Source organism: Schistocerca serialis, chromosome 1, assembly GCF_023864345.2.
Source record: "Schistocerca serialis cubense isolate TAMUIC-IGC-003099 chromosome 1, iqSchSeri2.2, whole genome shotgun sequence".
Taxonomy (NCBI): domain Eukaryota; kingdom Metazoa; phylum Arthropoda; class Insecta; order Orthoptera; family Acrididae; genus Schistocerca; species Schistocerca serialis.
Window position 1 is genome coordinate 389,182,655 of NC_064638.1, and position 24,332 is coordinate 389,206,986.

Sequence of the window (24,332 nt, forward strand, 5' to 3'; positions counted from 1 at the left end):
AAAAAATGAGTGCTCAAATTAAAGAGTTTCAAGCTCGTACTGATGCTTACTGATAATCATTTTCTCTGATACGATTAATGAGTGGAACGGTACACGACGTGCACTCCATCACACACTATAATGAGGATTGGAAAGTATAGATGGAGATGGAGATGCAGATGTGTAGGTTGTGCTGAATGTTTCTTTGCTGTAGTCCTATCATGTCTTGGTACAAATAAATGAGTACTGCATAATACTTTAACTATATGGTCTTCTGTGAGAGTGAGTTAGGAATCCTTGTATAATGAGTGATCTCTAAATTGCTTTGACCAGCAATATCAGATAAGTTAAAGTGATGGCATGCTTGGAGTGCAAGACTGCAATGGTACAGAATGAAGGTCTCTCTTCAATGTACATTTAGTCAACATGGCAACTATTGCCTTAATGGAGTGTAAAAGTTGATGAGGCAATACTTAGTAATCTTTGGAAACAATGACATGTACGTCCATTGTGCATACAGAATACTATAGTAATTCCATCAGCTTTTACTCATAAATTTTTGCAAAAGTTTAATTTTCAGCAAAACTTTTACTTGAAATCACATAAGCAGTTAAAACAGTGCACTTCAAGAATAGAAAAGATAGATATAAATACAGGAATGTACTTTATGCCTACATGTAAAACTTTTCAAAGAGTGCTGTTTTCACAGAAAAATGAAATGGGATGAGATAGTAAGAGATTACATTTTCTCAAAAAATTTGCACAGCATAAACTGTGCTGAATAGAAATAACTTACTTTAAGATAATAATTTTACTTTTTATAAAATACATCTTTGAATACAATATGATAAGATTTAAAAAATGATATCAAATCATTTCTCTACTCATGAAATATGCACATTACATGCACATTATAAATGGCAGATGGCAGGAATGAACAGAGAAATGTGCACTTTTACACCCTATAAGTACAAGATACCTTTGGTATGAACATATACAAAGTTTGTATAAAAGTCATAAATGTCTCTTCACACTATTTGTAGGGCACCAATGGCCTCATAATGCAATAACAAAAAATGTGAGAAAGAAGTTAAATTTTTTTTGCTCCAAGCTTCATGGGGCCACCGCTAACCCTCGTTGCCCTCCGAGCCTCCAATTCCTTTTGTCTCTGAAGTTTTCTCTCTTCACGTTTTTTGCGAGCCTCTTCAAGTTTGCTGGATGCTGAAACATTATTTTTTGACATGTTACCACAACACTGCCCATTATAGTAAACATGAGTTATTTTAAAAAAGGAAGGATGGAGGCAGCTATTCTCCAATAATAATGAACTTTCTAAAAATGAAGATGCAATCTTACTAAAAATAATTATGTTTTATTGTACACTAAGTAATGATTTTAATATGGAAATGGAAATTATAGGATGGAAAAAAATGCAAAAAAATGACAGGAAGCCATTCACCAGCTCCTAGAGGAATTTGAGAAACGGGGAAACACCATGAGAAATGCTTGCTTGAATACAAATGCACATGATAGCCAAACCTTCAGTTTATGTTGTTTTATTTGATCATAAATGGCCTCTGTGCAACATCATCAATACTTTGCAAGTGTCAGTCATGGTCAGAACTGTGTTCAGTGTAGCTGTGAGTGCGTTATGTCAGAATTAAGCGAATTCAATGTCGGCAAATTTTGGCGCTCATGTGCTCTTTTAAAAGGAATCATATGGAAGATTTATATCATATACAGGGAAAGTGAAAAAATATCATCTGCTAAGTCGCACTGTGGATGAAAGTGAGTGTTGATTAATTTTGTCATACGAGTCTTGGTTCACTTATTCTCAACTTCTGGCCGAGTTTATGTCCAAAGAGCGAAAAATGGCACGAGTTCAGTGATGATTTGGGCAGTCATATTGTGGTATTCCATGGGCCCCTTGATTACTCTTTAAGGATTTTGTGACCAGTTTGGCTGAGCAGATCCACTCCCTGATACAATGTTTGTTTCCCAATGGGCCCCTGTCCACACAACTGGCATCATGCAGGACAGGTGTTGAGAGCCCAAAGATAAAGTGTCACATTCCCCTTGGCCACCACAGTCACCAGATCTCAATTTTATTGAGTCTTCATGGTTGACTTTGGAGAGAAGGGCATGTGATCACTGCATACCTCCATCAACATTACCTGAACTTGTGAGTATTGTGCGTGGAGAATGATAGAAGATTCCCCTGAAAATCATACAGGATCCATTTTGAGACAACTGGAAGCTGTTTTGAATGGCACTGGTTCTCATACACTGTATTAAGCTTGGTAATATGTCGTGTTTTTGGTGTTTCCATATTTTTGTTCACTCCCTGTACTTTTAAGCATATCTTGCAAGAACACACTTATTACTCTGAAAGTTGTCTGGAGGTGTTCTACAGTGGAAAGACAGTAGAAGCTGCAGAATTATACATGTCTTTATCTTCTACAGATTTAAACTATGAAAAACAATACACAAGTTTATACAATCCATTGTTACATATGCGGAATGATAACAGAGGAGATGAAAAATTGTTCTTAATTTAATGATCCAATGCTTCACCCTGAAGTCACCTTAAGAAGACTGCTGCCCACCTCATTCTGATTTTCCAGTCCCCCCTCCAAAAAAAAAGACAGAGAGAGAGAGAGAGAGAGAGAGAGAGAGAGAGAGAGAGAGAGAGAGAGAGAGAGGGGGGGGGGGGGGGGGGGGGGGGAAAGGAGAAAGACAGAAGCAGTTTAGCGATCTACATAAGAGTAATTATGACACTGTAAAGTTAATATCACAAACATACGGCAGGCACACCGTGTATTCCTGCGTACTACAACAACTAAAACTAGCAGTCCATTCCATCATTCAGGTCATCTGTATACTCTGTCTTTACACCAAACCTTTATGGCTCCGCAGTTTCAAAGCATGTTGCAGTACATGTGTACATTTTTTTCCCAACCTCTTACTCCCACCTTCTTCCAAACTTGCCCATCCCTGCTGTTCTGTACACATTAAGGTTTACCAGCTAATACTGTATCTTCATTCTTCTCTTTTTCTCGTCATCCTTGGTTATTGCTGTCAATACACATGTTTCTCTCTCTCTCTCTCTATCTCTCTTTTGTAGTTTCATCACAATAAGATTTATACCTGAATCAACACACATTAGATTCATAAATAGTTCACCAGTGAACCAGTGACATACATATCTTAGAGCAAAATGGAAGCACATTTTGCATTCAATGTTTGAACTTGCTGGATGTTAACTAACTCCACTTCTGAAAGAATGTGACATGCGTAGCAACACGAACTTTTAGTACTAATGGAAACTACAATATTTCTGAATGTCATGCTATGTTCTAGGGGGTCCAAAACATTGTTAAATTATTTCATATCGTTGTACTTTTGAACCTAGTGTATGAGAGAGCACCTGTAAACTGTGATCTAATACTCCTACACAGTGCCAGACTACTGAGAAAATAGCTCACTCTCTTGCCTGTGCCCAGCTGTTATAATTGTCTCCCAGTCATCCTATTCTTGCGTAATGTACATTTCTACATCTACATCTACATTTATAATCCGCAAGCCACCCAACGGTGTGTGGCGGAAGGCACTTTATATGCCACTGTCATTACCTCCCTTTCCTGTTCCAGTCGCGTATGGTTCGTGGGAAGAACGACTGCCGGAAAGCCTCCGTGCACGCTCGAATCTCTTTCTTCGTTCCTAGTGAGTGTTCTCAAACTCATCATTGTCCTCACTCTAACATTCACACATATTTCTTCTCCCTACACCCTATATCTGGTTACTTTCCACTTCATCTGAAATATTCCACACTTTAACCTTATTTGTCATATTTCCTACTTTTTAAATCTTTTGATTTTTTCCTTTAGTCAGTGAAAAAGAAAATTATTTCAATTATTTCATGCTCTTTGAGTTTACCTCAAAATGTTATTCTGTGAACCGGATATTTAATGTAACAAATTAAGGGTGCACATAAAAACATCCAATATCTTAAAAGTATGCAGATATCAAAATGGGATTACATGCACTAAATGGTTCAAACAAATAGATAGTAGTTATTTCCAACTACCAACTGAATATACTGACAATGATAATGACAATAACGATGACAATAATAATAATAATAATAACCAGACATCCCATTTGAGAAAGGAAAGATAATAATAATAATAATAATAATAACAATAATAATAATAATAATAACAACAACAACAATAATAAACCCTGTGGTGGCTCGGGAAAAGAATAGGCCTTCGATATGTTCTGCCAGTCGTAAAAGGCGACGAAAAGAACAAACCACTAATAGGGCTAACCCCCCTTTTAGTGTGATTAGTTGGTTCAGGACAGAACTAATGAAGCCTCGGACAAGCGCTATCATGGTTGGGGACAACGCTTGAACCCTATGCCCGTCCACAATGGTAACGACACTGCTAGCCACACGGAAAATGATATAAATCCAAATAGAGGTGTTTTGCAGGACATGCTTCCTGCAACCACTCTAGAAGGAAAACAAAGACAGAGGATGCGATGGTCGATCAAGTTAACCGACACCTCATGTTTTGTTATTACCAAGCAACGAACTTAGGAACCAACACAACTGGATACAGATCACAAGTATACACAGCATTTATTACCAAATACCCAGAATTAAAATTTTTAACAGAACAACGACTAGCTGATCAGATTCGTGTAATAATCAAAAATAACAGGATACCCCAGTCAGATTTAGAAAACATCAAACAACAAGTACAACAAATACTGGAACAAAATAATGTGCAGTCAGAAGAAGAAGAAGAAGAAGAAGAAGAAAATACAGTAACGCACTCAAACATCCCAGAGCAAACAAAAAAAGAACAACACACATCAATTAAACAATCAGAGGAAAATGAAATCTTAAGACAGCCACCAGAACAAGCACAAATAGAACATGAAGTGACACACATGTTAGATGTATAAGAAAAATTTCAGTTGACATATATAGAATACAAAGACACAAATACAGACATTAGACCATTCTTGCATAGACCACCAAATAACCCACAAGTCGAAACAACAACAACAACTATCAAGACAACCATACACAACAAAATAAATGAAAATACAACTATGGAAGAGTTACAACTACTGGTTTATGTAGGAGCACTCACTACACTAAATATACACACTAGGCAGAGATTAGAACCAACCAACACACAGAAGAATCCCACAGAACCAGCATGGCAACACAGGCTACAGATCATAATAGAAAAACTGAGAAAAGACAACAGACAGCTAACACAATTTATAGGAAATGAAATATCAGACAAAAAATGAAAAAGGTTAGGTAAAATCTCACAACAAGAAGCAACAGAGCAATTAGATGAAAAGAAGCAGAAATTACAAGCATTGGCCAAATGACTTAGAAGATACAAAAAACATTCAACACAAACCAAAAGAAATTTTACCAGACAATAGATAACACACACATTAAAATAGACAATCCACCAAACATAAAAGACATGGAACACTTCTGGAGCAACATATGGTCAAACCCGGTACAACATAACAGACATGCACGGTGGATACAAGCAGAAAGAGACCCATACAAGATGATACCACAAATGCCTGAAGTGATAATTTTGCAACATGTAGTCACCCGAGCAATTAATTCTACGCACAATTGGAAAGCCCCTGGAAATGATAAAATAGCAAATTTCTGGCTAAAGAAGTTCACCTCAACACATTCACATCAAACTAAATTATTTAACAGTTACATTGCAGACCCATACATAGTCCCTGATTCACTTACGCAAGGAATAACTTATCTGAAACCTAAAGATCAAGCAGACACAGCAAACCCAGCAAAATATCGCCCCATAACATGCCTACCAACAATATACAAAACATTAACTTCAGTCATTACACAGAAATTAATGACACATACAACACAGTACAAAATTATAAATGAAGAACAAAAAGGTTGCTGCAAAGGAGCACAAGGATGTAAAGAGCAACTGATAATAGATACAGAGGTGACATATCAAGCTAAAACTAAACAAAGGTCACTGCACTACGCGTACATTGATTACCAAAAAGCTTTTGATAGTGTACCCCACTCATGGTTACTACAGATATTGGAAATATACAATGTAGATCCTAAATTAATACAGTTCCTAAACATAGTAATGAAAAACTGGAAAACCACACTTAATATCCAAACAAATTCAAATAATATCACATCACAGCCAATACAGATTAAGCGTGGAATATACCAAGGAGACTCATTAAGTCCTTTCTGGTTCTGCCTTGCTCTGAACCCACTATCCAACATGCTAAATAATACAAATTATGGATATAATATTACTGGAACATACCCACACAAAATAACACATTTGCTATACATGGGTGATCTAAAACTACTGGCAGCAACAAATCAACAACTCAACCAATTACTAAAGATAACAGAAGTATTCAGCAATGATATAAATATGGCTTTTGGAACAGACAAATGTAAGAAAAATAGCATAGTCAAGGGAAAACATACGAAACAAGAAGATTACATATTGGATAACCACAGCGACTGCATAGAAGCGATGGAAAAACAGATGCCTGTAAATATCAAGTATACAGACAAAAAATAGGAATAGATAATACAAATATTAAAGAAGAACTAAAAGAAAAATATAGACAAAGGCTAACAAAAGTACTGAAAATAGAATTGACAGCAAGAAACAAGACAAAAACTATAAATACTTACGCTATACCAATATTGACCTACTCATTTGGAGTAGTGAAATGGAGTAACACAGACCGAGAAGCGCTCAATACACTTACATGATCACAATGCCACAAATATAGAATACATCACATACATTCAGCAACAGAAAGATTCACATTAAGCAGAAAGGAAGGAGGAAGGGGATTTATCGACATAAAAAACCTACATTATGGACAGGTAGAAAATTTAAGAAAATTCTTTATAGAAAGAGCAGAAACTAGCAAAATACACAAAGCAATCACTCATATAAATACATCAGCTACACCACTGCAATTTCATAACCACTTCTACAACCCTTTACATCACATAACATCAACAGATACGAAGAAAGTAAATTGGAAAAAGAGAACACTACATGGCAAGCACCCATATCATCTAACACAGCCACACATCGATCAAGACGCATCCAACACATGGCTAAGAAAAGGCAATATATACAGTGAGACGGAAGGATTCATGATTGCAATACAGGATCAAACAATAAACACCAGATATTACAGAAAGCATATTATTAAAGATCCCAATACCACAACAGATAAATGCCGACTTAGCAAACAACAAATAGAAACAGTAGATCACATCACAAGCGGATGTACAATACTAGCAAATACAGAATACCCCAGAAGACATGACAATGTAGCAAAAATAATACATCAACAACTTGCCATACAACATAAACTAATAAAACAACACATTCCCACATACAAGTATGCACCACAAAATGTACTGGAGTATGATGAATACAAATTATACTGGAACAGAACCATTATAACAGATAAAACAACACCACATAACAAACCTGACATCATACTCATCAATAAAAAGAAGAAATTAACACAACTAATCGAAATATCCATACACAATACAACAAATATACAGAAGAAAACAGGAGAAAAAATTGAAAAATACATACAGCTGGCTGAGGAAGTCAAGGTCATGTGGCATCAGGATAAAGTTGACATTATACTATCAACTACAGGAGTTGTACCACACAATATCCACCAGTACATCAACGCAATGCAGCTACATCCAAACGTATATATACAACTACAGAAATCTGTAATTATTGATACATGTTCAATTACCCGAAAGTTCCTAAATGCAATGTAACATATACTGTACAGTTAAAAGGAAGTCATGCTTGATCAAGGTCCGTGTCACTTTCCACTTTCAACCAGACATAACGTCTGAGACAGGAAAGAACAATAATAATAATAATGTCTGTAAGGGAAAAAGAGCATACTCATATTGGTAACTCATGTGAAGCCTGTAAATAATAGACTAATAACAATCACCCTAAAGTGTGCAAACAAAACATACACACTGATCAATGCAACATGCCTATCAATGATGACAATATAACAGATCGCGCAAAGGTAGACAAATCGTGGGAAACACTAGAAGAAATAGTACCCACAATTCCACAAAACCACGACAAAATCTTACTAGGTGATTTCAATATGCAGCTAGGCAAAGAAAGAAAATACAAGAAAACAATAGGAAACTTCCAGCATATAAGTGGACTTATCAAAATGAGTGGAGGCTGACCGAATTCTGCAGGATATTCAACCTTATAATCATGTTAATGTATTTCAAGAAGAAACCATCAAAAGAAATGACATGGAGATCACCCAACTCACTCATTGGTGAATTCCAAATTGACTATGTAGCAATTTCCTATCCAAACCAAAGAGAAATCGTGAATATCCAAGTAAGTAAGGGTGCAAATGTAGACTCAGATCATTACGTAACGAGAATCAAACTACAGTTAGAACCTCAGAGGTTCGAAGATCGAACTGTAGCAGAAATCCTCAAATCAGCAGGGCCAAATTCTATAAAAGAAATCACCGAAATAATACAAGACAAATGGCAAACAGAACAAATTCCGGACAACTGGAAAAATGCATTAATTCATCCTCTACACAACAAAGGAGACAGATCGGATGTAAACAACTATACGGGAATCTCATTTATATTGGTAGCTTACAAAATTCTATCCCAGTGCCTTCTCGATAGAGCACAACAACAACTACAACAAAAAATTGGAGAATATCAGGCAGGTATCAGACCAGGCCACTCATGTCCAGAGCAAATTCTAAACTTAAAACTAATCTTAAGACAGCAGAGAATAAGTGGCAAAGATGTAGTCTACACACATTTGTTGACTTTAAAAAAGCCTGCGATTCAGTTGACCATCAATCATTATACCAAATATTAAAAGAACAGGGCTTAGATCTGAAAACAATTGCAATCATACAACAGACATTGATAGACACAAAATCCAAAGTCAAATTTATGGGGGGAACTCTGAACCTTCTCTGATCAAAACAGGAGTAAGACAACGAGATGGACTCTCTCCACTACTGTTCAACTATGTCCTTGAAAAGGTGATACAAGAAGGGTGCGGACTGAAATCAGTCCTCAAGATTGACCAACCAATTATTCTCAGCAGAAGAAAATTAACAGTAGGTTTCTTAGCATTTGCAGACGATCTAGTCATCTGAACTTGCAATGTTTCAACAGCCAAAAAACAGACTGAACTCCTGAAAGAAACTGCGGAAAAAGTCAGCCTGCAAGTATCTTTTGAAAAGACAGAATATATGACTTGCAATAAACAAGCACCAAAATTCATGGAGACACAACACGGCAAAATTAAATGAGTCCCACAATTTAAATATCTATGTGAAACATTTCAGTAAAATGGAATGGAAATGAAAGCCAACAAAGTCAGATGCCAAAAGATGGACACTGCTTATCGACTCACTCAAAATATCTAAAAAGTGTCTCCATGCACACAAAACTATGACATTATAATACCGTCATGAAATTAGAATGCCTATATGTATCAGACACACTAATTTTAAACAGGACAACAGACATAGAAAACATTCAGAAAAAGGAACGGTAGATCATAAGAAACATTTTAGGCCCAAAACTTGTAGATGAACAATATTGGCTCAGAGGCAAACAGAAAATCAAACAACACACTAATATTCACAGTGACATTAGAAAATGCAGATTAAGATTCTATGGACACATCAAAAGAATGAATCTGGACAGACTTACAAATCAAATAGATGAATTCTATAAAAACAGAAGTAAATCTAAAACAGACCCAATGAAATGGATTGACAAAATCAAAACAGATCTGAAACTAGCAGGAATTACACCAGAGGATATCCAAAACAGGGAAATCTTCAGATCCAAAATTCACAAGTGGCAAGTTGGCCTACAGGAGAAACCAAAGAAGAAGACTGGAACAACGTGGTCTCAAGAAAGAAAAGAAGCCCACACCAAAAGAATGAAAGAAGTATGGGCACAAAGAAAGGCAAATGCGCACCACTACAGAATTTCTTTTAAGAAATAAATATTCATCAACATGAAATCCTTGAGTGTGTAAAATTAAGAATAAAAATACAAATACTATTGGCAGGGGGAAAAAAAATTAAAAAAAAAAAAAAATTTACCTCCTCCAGTCTCTTCAATTGGCTCCCATTCATTTTCCTCCCATCCACTAGGACTTTTAGCTGCTGGAGTTCGAGGTTCATCCTATAATTAATAATAAATTTTAGGGGACATATATTTTATAGCTGCTATAAAACTAGTAATTGAATGTTCAGGGATGGAACCAGAAAAAGTAACAAAGTAGCTCATTATTATATTTTTTTTCATAATATGGCGGTTTGAAAAGTTCTCGGAATGGAATAGAAAAAAAGTAATTGCATCACTGAAACTTTTTTTATTTTCAATGCAGTCTCCTTGTAGATTAATGCACTTGGTCCAACTATGTTACAGTGCCTTGATCCCATCTCGAAAATGAGTTTCCTCCAGGCCTGCAAAATTCCGTCAACTCCCACAATCAATTCTTCGTCTGAAGTGAATCTCTGTTCACCAAGAAAAATGTTCAGTTTTGGGAAGAGAGGAAAGTCTGATGGAGCCATATCAGGCGAATAAAGTGGGAGTGGCAACAATTCATACCTTAGTTCATATAATTTTGTCATGGTGACTGCACGTGCGTGGGTGCGCATTGTCTTGATGGAAGATGACTTTATTCCTTGATAAACCTGGCCTTGTTTTGAGTATCTTTTGTTGCGATTTGTCCAGGAGGTTAGCACAGTATTCTCCAATGCCCAGTGGGGAGATAATCTACAAACAGAATCCCTCTTGCATCCCAAAACACTGGTGCCATAATAACTTTTCCCGTCCAAGGAATTGTCTTTGCTTTCTTTGGTGGTAGAGAATCAGCATGTTTCCACTACTTTGATTGTTGTTTTGTATCTGGGGTATAGTAGTGCACCCAAGTTTCATCTGTGGTCACAAACCGGCACAAAAAAAATCTTATTTGTTTATCATAAACGGGCCAAACATTGTTGCGATATGTAGATTCTCATGTGTTTTTTCATCCAGCATGAAGAGTCATGGCACCCATCTTGCAGATAATTTTTTTCATTTCTAATTCTTCTGTTAAAATGTGATATATCCTTTCAGACATCATCTGGCAAGCATGAGCAATTTCATGCACTTTCAATCGGTGATCCTTCAAGACCATTTTGTGCACTTTTGCAATGATTTCTGGAGTAGGGGCACATCTTGGCCGACCACTGCATGGATCACCATCTAAACTCTCCCAATCAAATTTAAATTCATTTGTCCACTTGGAAACAGTTGAATATGAAGGAGCAGAGTCCCCTTGTATATTCTGGAAATCAGCATGAATGCCCTTTGCTTTCATACATTTTTTTAGGAAGCACCCAATCACTCTCATTGCACTTGTGCAGAGCTCTCGTGGTGATTCCGAGAACATTTCAAACCACCATCATACATTCTTAGTTACTGCTGAAGTCGTTAAACACTCATACTAGACAGAATTAAGTGTTAAGCAGCACTATGAATAGCTTACTCAGGAATCTAAAAACCAGTATTTATCAGTCAACATGCTGAGTAAAAACTGCAATTCATACTATGTAATTAAAAACAAAGTATACTTGAAAATGTAAGTACGGTTTTCAATCGATGTGGCACATCGGCATTCCCATACATAAAGAAATTAATATCAAAGTAAATAAAATGGCCTGAAAAATTCAGTTTAAATTAAAACAATAAACTTAACAAAATAACACTGATGTGGGTGGGGAAAGACGCTGATGCTACAGCTTGGTACATTTCTCTTTTTGTTATTCATTTTTCCATTTTCGATGTAATAAGCATTTCACAATTGTTTATTTTTGAATTAAAAATAGTGGACAATCACCTCTGAAGAAGAAGTCACAGTTCTTAAAAAATGCTCGAAGATCAATAATTCTAAAGTAACTGCTGACAAGCCTGTTCTGAAAATTTTACGCATTTAACAAGTCATAATTTTTTAGGTGCATCTCTGCTGACCAACAACCCTTCTGTTTGGTGCAGGCATCTAGTCATATGGGCATATTGCATGTCATCCTCAATTTTCCATCAATGCAATTATCTAAAATATATAAACAATAGAAATTCCGATCTGGAAATTATAAGTAAAATGAGGAGGGGCACCAACAGTTGTGATGTGTCACACAAACAAATATTACAACATGGTTTTAAGCTACCACTTTTTCTAATATAAGTAAAAACACACAAAATAAAATGTAAGTACAAACAAACTCTTAAAATGATATGTACAAATGCCCCCCTCCATGGTTACAATGAATGGATCCTCAGTTTGATATGAGGGGGGGGAGGGGGGGGTGTCATATATATCAGAGGAAGGAAAATTAGGGTTTAATGTGCCATCGCCATTGAGGTCATTGGAGACAGAGCACTAGAGATTCCATTTCAAAGAATAAAACACTTTAGATCCATTCCAAAACCTGTCACTGTTCTACCTCCAGCCTTTTATCAGTAACTGATCCTTTGCCTGCTCCTCAAGCTCCATTATCTCAATGTGTGTGCCTACTAGTTGCCCCAATATCCCTGGTCACAACACTTCCACAGAAAAGTCCCTTGCCTTCACTGACCAGTACGTGCCTCTCGCTATGCTGAAATCACTAATCATTTCCTCCACTGTCTCTACACAGTCCCTGCCTCATTAGCATAAGTTGCAATACTTGTAATAGTGGGTGCTACATATCTACAGTAAAACCCCAAATTAACAAACCCTCTTTTAATGAATATTTCTGCCAGTCCCAATGAAACTCCCATAAGAACAATGATTTTTTCGCTGCTTTTAATGACCAACACTTTAGGATAAAGTCCAGTTTAAAGAGATACGCATAAACATTCTGCAAATTAAATTTCTGTTTTTACATGATTCCTAACATATCCACATGGGTTTCAAACTTCTTTCAGTCTCACACATGCCATACTTTGAATGTTTGTGTCATGTAATAATTGTTCCTTCAGCCAACACTTATCTACGTGCAAATCATAGTTTTCTGGATAATAATGCCTGGTTGAATCATTTCTTTGAAAAAGGCCATCTCCTCTCATTGCAGAATGTATGTGGAGAACGTGTAACAGTGGGGGTAGAAAGTGTAAACCATTGAAAAACATAATATTGCCATAATTGATCCAGTGTTATGAGCCCAAAGACATTTCCAACATAGATGAAACTGGCCTCTTTTACAGTTTACTTCTTGCAAAACCATATTTCGTTAAGGAAGAAAAGTGCCATACAGGGAAAAAAGTAAGGAAGTAATGATTGCACTACTGTGCGTAAATAGCATAACTGTACATATTGGATATGAAAAGTTGCTTCTAGTGATATTACGAAAATTTAAAACTATCAGATGTTACAGAGCATAAACCCACTACCTTATAAGTGCAACAGCAATACCTGTATGATATTAGAAATGTTTACAAGATATCTAAGGCGTTTAAATACCAAGATGAGTGCAGCAGGTAGGAAAAGTGACCAATGCCTTTTACACCCCAAGGATACACCATTTCCGAGAAAAGTAAATGTTTTGTTCCTTCAGTGGAACTGCAAAAGTCGTCTGCAACCTCTGGATGTGGGCACAACACACTCTGTTAAAGCCAAACACAGAGTAACAATTGTGCAGAGGTCAATTACATAACTTGAGAGGACGGGATTGCTGAGACTCGCAATGTTCTACAGGCTTTGCATATGTTTGTTGCTGCCTAGAATTGTGTAACACAAAAGACTCCGTTAAACTGTTTCAAAAAGGCTGTGGTACATCAGTTGCTATTTAAGAGGATATTGTCCCAGAAGAATGGAGCAAAACCACAAATGTTCCTGAAAACGTGACATTCCTGGATTTTGTTTCTTGTGGTGACCACATCTTGTCTCCCACACCCAAGATAAATGTAAGTGAAATGTGTAAAATACTTGTGAAGGAACACTGCGAGGTAGGAAGTGGTGATGACAACAACGAATAAGAAGGAAGAGGAAAGGTGTCCAGTACACCATGCTTCATGGCTGCTGTGCAGTGAACTGATACCTTCAGCAACAACTTTTCCTCTTTTCAAGTAGACAAATCATTTCCAACAAATGTGAAGCAACTGGAGCGATAATGTCTGTCACTACAATACCCTGGAAGTACAAGACAGAACAATTCTTCTTGATTAAAAATAATAAAAATGATAATGACAATAATAAAATAAAGAATATGTTCTGTGGAAACTGTGTGTGTGTGTGTGTGTGTGTGTGTGTGTGTGTGTGTGTGCGCGTGTTTGAGCGCCATGCGCATGGAGTAGCGCACTTTTTTAAAATTTTTTTAGTGCAGGTTATTGATATGTATAGTTAAGTAGCACTTACATCACTTAAACAAGCTTGAATTATGAGTCTGGGCCACTCCTCCTGTGTACTTAGGAAATCCACTGCTCTTTAAGGAAAAGAATTTTGGTCCCCAGAAATTCATTAAAAAGAGGTTTTATAGGGTTATAGCCCCCTGGTCTCCTCACTGTCCTTAGACTTGCTGCCACAGAACACTAACCTTTCCCAGTACATGCCCCCCCCCCGCCAACACCAAACCCACAACCTCCTACGTAATCAGTTCGACAAATTGCATTCTAAACCACAATAATTTCTTCCATGATGACAATTTAGAAACAAACCCATGGAACTGACATGTGGTACCTCCAAGGCACCATTTAATGCTAACCCATTAGTAGGCCACCCGCAGGAATTCTCCACATCCACTCAAGACCTAAAATCCATTGTCCGGATAAGTTACATTGATGAAAGTTTCATGCACTGGGCCCTTTAAAAGGACATTCGCTGCTATTTTTTCCAGAACCTTAACCTCTTTCAAATCCACTTCACCTGGTCCAACTCAACTCTACAATTTTCCTTCCTAAAATGAGTAGTTTCATAAAAACATTGGTTCATATAAAACACAACAATTGCTGTCAACACTATCTCCACTTTGACATTATATCCATATTTAAAAAATCTGTATGATATAGCCTTGGCACTGAAGGGCTTTGGCTTTGTATCTGCAATGGGAAACAGCAGTTGGCCAAATATAGTGATAATACTGCCCCTGCCTTGACTGTCAACCAGTTGCTGACTTGTTCCCCCTTCACCAACCAATATTACCCAGGCCCTGAAGAACTTTAACACATTCCTCAACAGGGCTTCAACTACCATTCGTCACACCTTGAGATGATGGATATCCTATCCTCATCAAACAACTTATTCACCTATTAAATGTCTTAGTTCATCTCTATGCCAACCCAGCGCTCAGTCCTGCACCACACCACTCATTCATTCAGTTGTGGATGACTCAGATGACAAGCAATTCCTAACCACCCACTATTTCCTACTGAAGTCCAATCTTAGGCACTTCATCTCCTGTAAAAGTTAGGTTTACAATGAAAGAAGCCATTTTCTATATATCAGCTGTGTTGTTGCTGAGCAGTGTTCTAAGTGGGAATGTTGAATCTATTGTTTATTTGAATGAATGCTCAAAATGTTGTACACCTCAACATCAATTTCAGGAACTGTTACAGTACCTGTGCCCATTGGATTCTCCCACTGGCAACAGCTGTGAATTAAACAGGCAAGAACTGTACCTCCAGTATGTCTTCTGTTACTGCAATCTCACTGCCCGAGGTTCCTACTAATTTCCTTCCATAATTCTGTACCTTTATCCTTATATTTCTTTTCTTGCTGTATTCCAACTCACTTTCCCTCTGTCCAAACTTTCAAATCTTTTACTTATCCAAACTCCTATACTCACAGCTGCTCTGTCATCTCAATTTTATAAATGACATCTTTTCAGTACCGGTTTTGATACTTTTATTGAGAGCCACCTGCCTGTTTCTCTAACATATCTCCCATCACCTATTCATTGAGTTGTACAACTTAACCGCTCCAGGCACAACAAACCGTTCCTCTTGCTCATACTTGTCAACCTGAGCAATCATTCAAACAATCAGTGTCATTACAGCGGTATTGTATATGTGAGGGAGTACACTTAAATAGGAAAAAGAGCAGCAGGAAGAAAAGTAGTTAAGCTTTGTGGTATTATGTACACACACCAAAAAACGTTTTGCATCACTTCGGTTCTGAGAGTTCCGCAACCTGTAGAGAAAACTGGAAGAGAGATCAACATAAGCATCATTTCCACCCTTTTTATTGATCATGAAAACCACACATTGTACTACCATACAGCGAGACCTTCAGAGGTGGTAGTACAGACTGCTGTACGCACCGGTGTCGCTAATATCCAGTAGTACGTCCTCTTGCATTGATGCATGCCTATATCTGTCATGGCATGTTATCCAAGAGTTCATCAAGGCACTGTTGATCCAGATTGTCCCACTCCTCAACAGCGATTTGGCATAGATCCGTCAGAGTGTTTGGTGGGTCACGTCGTTCATGATGGGGGCTAAGTTGTCATCCATGAAGACAAATGCCTAGCCAATATGTTGCCGATGTGGCTGCACTATCGGTCGGGTGGCATTCATGTATCGTACAGCCATTACGGCGCCTTCCACGACCACCAGCGGCTTACGTTGGCCCCACATAATGCCACCCCAAAACAGCATGTCATCGACAGTTCCAGACTCTCTGTACCTCCTCAATGTCTGAACACCATCACTTTGGTTCTCTCCAAGAGACCTGGACACTTCCCTTGTTGAGAGTCCTTCCTGGCACACAGTAACAATGCGGATGTGATCGAACCGTGGTATTGACCGTCTAGGCTTGGTTGAACTATAGACAACATGAGCCATGTACCTCTTCCCTGGTGGAATGACTAGAACTGATCGGCTGTTGGACCCCCTCCATCTAATAGGCGCTGCTCATGCACGGTTGTTTACATCTTTGGGTGGGTTTCATGACATCTCTGAACAGTCATAGGGACTGTGTCTGTGGTACAATATCCACAGTCAACGTCTATCTTCAGGAGTTCTGGGAACCAGGGTGATGCAAAACTATTTTTGGAGTGTGTATACCTTCATACCGCAAATCGGTCATACATGGCAACATTACATGCCAAGTTTCTGACATCATAGCATGGAATAGCACGTTTGGGTGTCTTTCCGAATATGCAGAGCAATATCTAGCATGTCAGATATTCTGAGCGTGCGACTGAGCATTGACCAATGAGACAGCCCAACACCCCATACGTCAAGTGCATGCTATCTCCCTTCAGCACGTAGTTGTGAGGTGCCATATTGGCATTCATTTCAATCCTGTACATATATATGCCGTTTCTGAGCACCAGCGAATCAAGAATCACCTGAAAACCTGTTGTTAACTGTGTGATTCGCTGCAAAAAAATAATGAGAAACATCATATTTGTGGCAAAAGAATTATTGTAACTTGCATATTATGAGAGTATGCCATTTTAAAGCAAAGACACACTGAGGATCCACCAAAAACACATTGTTGTTGGTACACTTTGTTATAATTAAATTTCAATTAGTAACTTAGCTACGATTAAAGCTTTTAGCAAGGAGCAACATGCTAGTAATGGATATCAAACAGTTTAGCGTAGTGAGTAGCATTATCAGTTCAGAACTGGAAGCATGTTACAGCGATGGTTCAAGTTTAGGATTAAAATTTTTTCCCCCTAAGTTTCGCGTTTTTAATAGGTTCTGATGTTTTATTATTAGTTTCATGTAAGTATATATTATAATATTTGATGTTATGTAAATATAAGTTCACCTTTTTTTGAGGAGCAAGTTCGTTCGATTGGCTTAATCTACAGGACAACTTGCGCTATTTGTAAAAGAAAAAGGAGCAAAATATCTTTATACGTCTGTAATTGAAATGTTGCAAAGATTCTGCTACTCGGTAGGAACAGTGATCAAGTAAGAATGACTTTGGCATTTTATTAAAACGTAGGAATGATGAAATAGTGGAGAACTATTGCAAATTTGTGTTGCACTGTTTGTAATGGAACTTTTCTAAGCCTGTGTCCTTACTGATTGGACATGGTACTTTCCTTTTCATCTTAAAACATGTAAATGGATATTGAAGTTTTTATTTGCGTATATTACATACAGAACAATGTGACTAGTATATGGTCAATGGAGGAAATGTGTGTTAATAGAGCTAGCGTGTGAATTTTATGCACGCCCCTTTAGAAAACAGTGTGGTTTGCAAACTAGAAACATCCTGCAACTGCAGCTGGAGTGCGTTGTGATCGCGTATACCATGTTTGGGCCCAAGTACAGTATGCACAAGTTGCATCATTTCTGAGCGTTCAGTAGCACATTGAGCTTGGCACACTCAACGTTGATGTTTGACAGCACAATCCATGTGCCGAGCTTTACACTTTCTTACTGGGAGGGCCTGCATGCCCACATGGTACCACCCTACCGGTCGACATCAGAGCCAATGTCTTGCTGCGTCAATAACCTCTCTATCATCCACATACTACTTCCAAAGCACATACTACTTCCAAAGAAGTGCATTCTTCTTCATTGGGCCACACAGATGGGCATTGGAAGGTTGTTTCCATTTCGAAGTGATGAACCAATGTTTCATCACCTGTGGCAACGTTCAACAAAAAATAGTGACGATCAGCCTGGTAATGCACAAGCAATTTCACACAGATGGTCTTTGTTGCTCTTTACGGCCTTCTGTCAGGTGGTGAGGAACTCAATGAGCTCACAATCAGTCTTGTGATGCACAAGCAATTTCACACAGATGGTCTTCATTGCTCTTTATGGGCTTCTGCCGCCAGGTAGTGAGGAACCCAATGGTGTCACACCTCAAGTACGCCAACTGGTGAACGAATGTGTCAGCACTGCCAATAGAGATGTGCAGTTATCTAGCGAGTTGTGTGACTGTGATTCGTCGATCACCTCGAATGAGAGTGTCCAACATTGCAGGAGTTACAGCTGTGTGTGGCCGATTGTCACGCACTAGATCAGACAGGTTTGCGTGACACTGCTGTGGTACTGATAGACATTTTGCCCACTGAGTCATCGTACTTTTGTTCACTCCAAGGCCTCTGTAGACATTCTGCAAGCACCTATGAATATCTGTGATGCTCTGGTTTTTTGTCAGAGGATACTCAATACAACTCACTCCTTGGAATGCACCTCTATTAGATGCCATTTTGAGGGGCCACATATTGCACAGCCAGCTGGCTGTCCAGTCTGCCAAGTTGCTGCTGGCAAGAGGGGGTGCACTCAGCTCAGGTTGAGGACAATTGAGGAGCTACTTGACTGGGAAGTAGTGGTTCTGGTCATGAAAACTGATTGAGGGAAAGAGCAGTGTGCTGATCACATGACACTGCAGCTGGTCGGTACCATTGGACCTTCATGGCCTGTTCAGACGGAGTTTAGCATGAACGCCCCCCCCCCCCCCCCCAATATTATAACATAACAACAAATGAATAAGGAGCATTATGGACCACCAGTAGGAAGCCAACCTTTCAACACTATACAAAACCTCAGGTTAGGTGCCATGTCCCACATTCATCCAGCCACTTTGTGATCTTGAAATTGTCACAACATCCTATGCTTAGAGAATTAAGCCCAGATAGGGCTATTACGAGTAATTAACAATGATGACTTCACGTCATGTTGTTATGCTATGGTCACAACTTGTGACAAGTACAATGCATATTGTAATATATTCCTGGGATTGGTTCTACTTGTGTAGGAACTGACAGCTATTACAAACATTCATAAGCACTACATAATGGATTATTTAGCAGCATATGTTACAAAAGTAGATCGTAATACCTTATGTTATAAAATCAATTCTTGAAGTTCATAGGTTTTCATATTATATTTACCATAAACTTGAACACATGTGAATTATTACCATACATTTCTGACATGATTCTAGTACTGTTTAAAAACTACCGGACGATAAAGTGGTGTCGAACGACTTCTTATGCACAATATTGTAATCTCATGTTGTTATTCAGACAATGTTTATGGTTTATCAAAGTATTATCATCCAAATGCTATAATTATGCTATGTAGCACTCTGAATGTGCATTCTCTTCTCTGTTCTTTTACATTACATATTCAACCCAAATATTAACCTGTAATTTACATCTGATGCAATTTCAGATTTGAAATTGGTAATTCAAATTTGCCAAAATTTTTCATCACTGAACAAACAGTTGTGATCTTGGTAAATAAAGCGTTTGTATTAGAACACTTCAAAATTTCTGCAACTGTTTTATTCCAATAGTGTTACAACTACACACTGTCGCCTGCAAAGTACTTGCCACGGGAAGCGACACAGTGCTGAAAATTGTTCTTCCACTTCTCATAGCAATTCTGGAACTCTAATACTGGAATAATCTTCAGCTGGTCAGTTACAGCCATTTGAATGTTGTCCAGTGTTCCACTGCAACATCCCTTGAGGTGCATTTCCAATCCCGGAAACAGAAGAAAACCACAAGGACTCATGCTGGGCTAAAAAGGAGGCTGAGGAGCCACAGGAGTGTTCTTATAGACCAAAAACCAGTTTATTGCAATGCAGTTCCAATTGTCTTCAATGTTTGGTCTCTGATGAACAGTAAGCATGACTAATTCAAATCTGTCCCCAATGACTCTCGCTGTCAACCGAGGATCTGCATACACAAAATCCTGGTCTCTGTCAACATTTGCATCAGTTCTTGAAACTGAAGGATTTCCACAGTAAAGTCACCTTCAACTGACTGTCTTCCTTCTGCAAATGCCTTAAACCACCAAAAAAGCTGGATGAATGACAAAATGCTGTCTCCATAGGCCTGCCGAAGTTTTTCAAATGTTTCCCTTGCACTGTGTCCAAGTCTGAGGCAAAATGTGATTGCAAACCGGTGCTTGAAATTTATGTTGCTCATAGTCAGACTGTACAAGCAAAATCACCTACTGTAAAGAAAAGAGCTACGGACAACCGAAGTGACACTAACGCAGTCCAACACGCACTGATGGCTTAACATATTTTCACTTGTCCCCCCATTAAGTCCAGCATCACTAGCTTTATCAGATCGAACATTATGCTATTAGTCTCATTACTTTATTTACATACCTTGTATGATACATTATTTCACTGTAAATTTAGGACAATTTATGCAGCAAGAATTGCATTTTTAGGTCAAAAACAATGATGAAATCTGACTCACAGGTAATTTTACAGTCAGGCCAGCCACTTCATCCTTTGCAGTTTCTCCAAAACTGTAACTACTAGCTGATTTTGTGGCAGCTCCTTCCACAGCAACAAAATCAGGTGAGCCCCAGTCGCCTCCAGAGGTACACGCTTCACTACCTTCTAATGCCTGACAAAACAGAAGCAAAAAACAAACTGTTAGCAGGATGGCTCAATGATCATGCTTTTGAATGTGTGTGTGTGTGTGTGTGTGTGTGTGTGTGTGTGTGTGGGTGGGTGGGTGGGTGTGGGTGTGTGTGGGTGTGTGTGTGTGTGTGTGTGTGTGTGTGTGTGTGGGGGGGGGGGGGGGGGGGGGGGGGGGGCACCCGCATATACACAATGAAACTGCCCAAAATAAAAGACCAAGTGACATGACCATGAAGGAATTCTGGCCAACAACAGATTATTTTTGATACTTTTTTTTGGGAATTCCTCTGGAGTCTCTGCTTTTTTATTTAACTGGAATGAGGACATATTGCCAACTAATTCTAATAACTATATGGGGAAGGAGGATTTCAAAGTATCTCTTCAAGTTTATTGTAGTCTCCCTTTCCAACAGTACAATGCCATCAGTGTAACACAGATGATTTAGATATGCTCCATTAACATTCATTCCAACTTTGTTCAACATCTACATTAATGAAACAATACATATATGGAAATCAGAATTTCAAAAAGGCATCTACCTAGAGAGGAACATTCCTTTAAATAATTTACTATATGCTGATGATGCAGTGATCCTAGCAGATAAGGAAGATGACCTACAGAAAGGAATCTACTTGCTAAAACAAATAAGTGCAAAATTTAACATGGAAATTTAAAACAAAAAAAGCTAAGACAATAAATGGCTTTTATGGGGAAAGAACCAATCAGAGCCAAAATATTGATAGATGAGAAGATTTTGCAGCAAGTAAACCACTTCACTTATCTCAGATGTGAAATGACATATGGCTATAGCAGAGATACTGAAATTAAGCTTAGTAAATTCAGCCGGATATGTGGAAAAATTAACAGAAACCTAATAAACAAAACCAGGAAAGACACTCAAATTAAATTTTACAAAATTGTTGCACTTCCCACAATGCTCTGGGTGATTACCAAGAGACAAGAAAGCCGGATTCAGGCACACGAAATGAAATTCCTTTGAGGTGTTAAAGGTTGCACAATAGAAGACAGGCTAAGAAATCGAGATATCAGAGAAGAACTGCAAATCTTTAGCCCCAATGATAAAATGCGAGATTACAGTAGAAAATAGAACGAACATCTACAAAGAACGGAGAGTGAGAAACTTCCTTTAAAAGCAAGAAATTAGAAGTGCCATGAGAGAAGAGACGGAGGAAGACCCCGACAGAGATGGGTACCGTAACAGGCAATTCCTGTCTAGAACCTGAAGAGGAGAAGAAGAAGAAGAAGAAGAAGAAGAAGAAGAAGAAGAAGATATACTACAGCTAATGTTACTTCTGGGATGTTTACATTGTCGTACATTGCCTTAACTCATGAAAATATAAATTTATGCTCTGTTTTCTTCTTACTCTTATTATTTTCAAATGTTTCTCTTATCAAATTTTCATTTGAACTTATCTCAACATCTCAGAGAAATTTCAGTGTTCTTGCTTAACTGAGCATATTAACTTCTGGCTGAAACTCTTGCCCATCTTTTCCTGCATCCCTTTTTTGAAAATCTGACCCATCTCCACATTGAAATTCTCATAATTTAAAGTTTCTGGTTTCCTGATTAGTATGTTTGTTGCTGTCTATATTAGCCTCTCTTTGTATTCTAAATTGTACAAATATGTGATTACTTACAATTCAAAAGTGTTTTAGGACTGTTGCATCCAGTATAGCTTTGTCAATGATAGATAAAATATAGTATATTTAGTTTTTATTTCCATTTGATCCTTGCGAAGTGCAATTTTTAGTTGTTTTCTGCAGAAAGAATGTGCTCTGGATAAAAATGTTGTTGTTCACAGCAGATTTTAAAAATATATGGCCCTCGTCATTTCCTACAAGGAAATGTTCTTTGTTTTTGTCCTAATTTTGCATGAAGCTTCCACATCATCATGTTGTAGCAGAAACTGCCATTGTTTATCAATTTCTGTCACTCTTTGTTTAGTGTCTTCTCCTTGCACATCAAAATTTGGGCACTCTAGTGCATACACATGATTTATTTCCATGGACTATATTTTGTTTATTTTTAAAACTAGCCCTGATGTTCTATTTGAAATTCCTTAAGTGCATGTAATATTTTGAATTTATTAAATTTTTTTTTTAATTTTCTTGTTTACAATACATCTTATATCTGAGTTTCCTCCCTATTCTGTTCCTTTGGAATAAACACCTGTCCTGATGTTAATTTTACTCACTCTTCATATTTTGAAGTAATTTAGATAACCCTGATGTTCCATCCTCCAATTCCACTGCCTTATCTTCAGATACACCAACATGAACACAAAGCTAAACACAAAATAGAAGTACAAGTCTATATTCCTAAGAGGACTGCAAGATGATGCATTGATTGAAAGAATGTATAATGAGACAAAAAGAAACTGTTCAACGGAGACAAAAATAATTGTGATGGAGGACTGGAATTTGATAGTAGGAAAAGGAAGAGAAGGAAAAATAGGAGATCACAGACTCAGTGAAGGGAATGAAAGGGAAGCCACCCGGTAGAATTTTTGTATGGAGCACCATTTACTCATTACAAACACTTTGAGAAATGTGAAAGAAGACACATGGAGACACTATAGAGTTTCATGTAAATTCTTTATCTAATTCCCTCAGCATCTCCATTAACTTTGTCTTTCTGTTGTTGATTTTCATCTTATAACGTCTTTTTGCAACGATATCCATTTTATTCAACTGGTCTTACAAAGTATTTTGCTGTCTGACAGAATTACAATGTTGTTGGAAAATCTCAAAGTTTTCATTTCTCCTTCCTGAACTGTTACAGATTTTCTAAATTTCTCCTTGGTATTCTTTACTGCTTGCTGAAGTACAGGTTGAATAACATTGGTCATAGGCTATGAACTTGTCTCA

The 24,332-nt window shown here is 37.8% G+C and overlaps 1 protein-coding gene across 1 annotated transcript in view; it reads right to left on the reverse strand.

The window, feature by feature from the left end:
- Positions 1–775: 775 nt before the first annotated feature.
- The window catches only part of LOC126471273 (N-terminal kinase-like protein), a 123,833-nt gene continuing 100,276 nt past the window's right edge, over positions 776–24,332 (reverse strand). The window contains exons 15-17 of the mRNA XM_050099395.1: positions 21,274–21,426; positions 10,222–10,303; positions 776–1,200 (exon numbers count right to left, since the gene is read on the reverse strand). Coding sequence (XP_049955352.1) covers positions 1,070–1,200; positions 10,222–10,303; positions 21,274–21,426 — 366 coding nt within the window. The 3' untranslated portion in view covers positions 776–1,069. The remainder of the gene's footprint in view (positions 1,201–10,221; positions 10,304–21,273; positions 21,427–24,332) is intronic.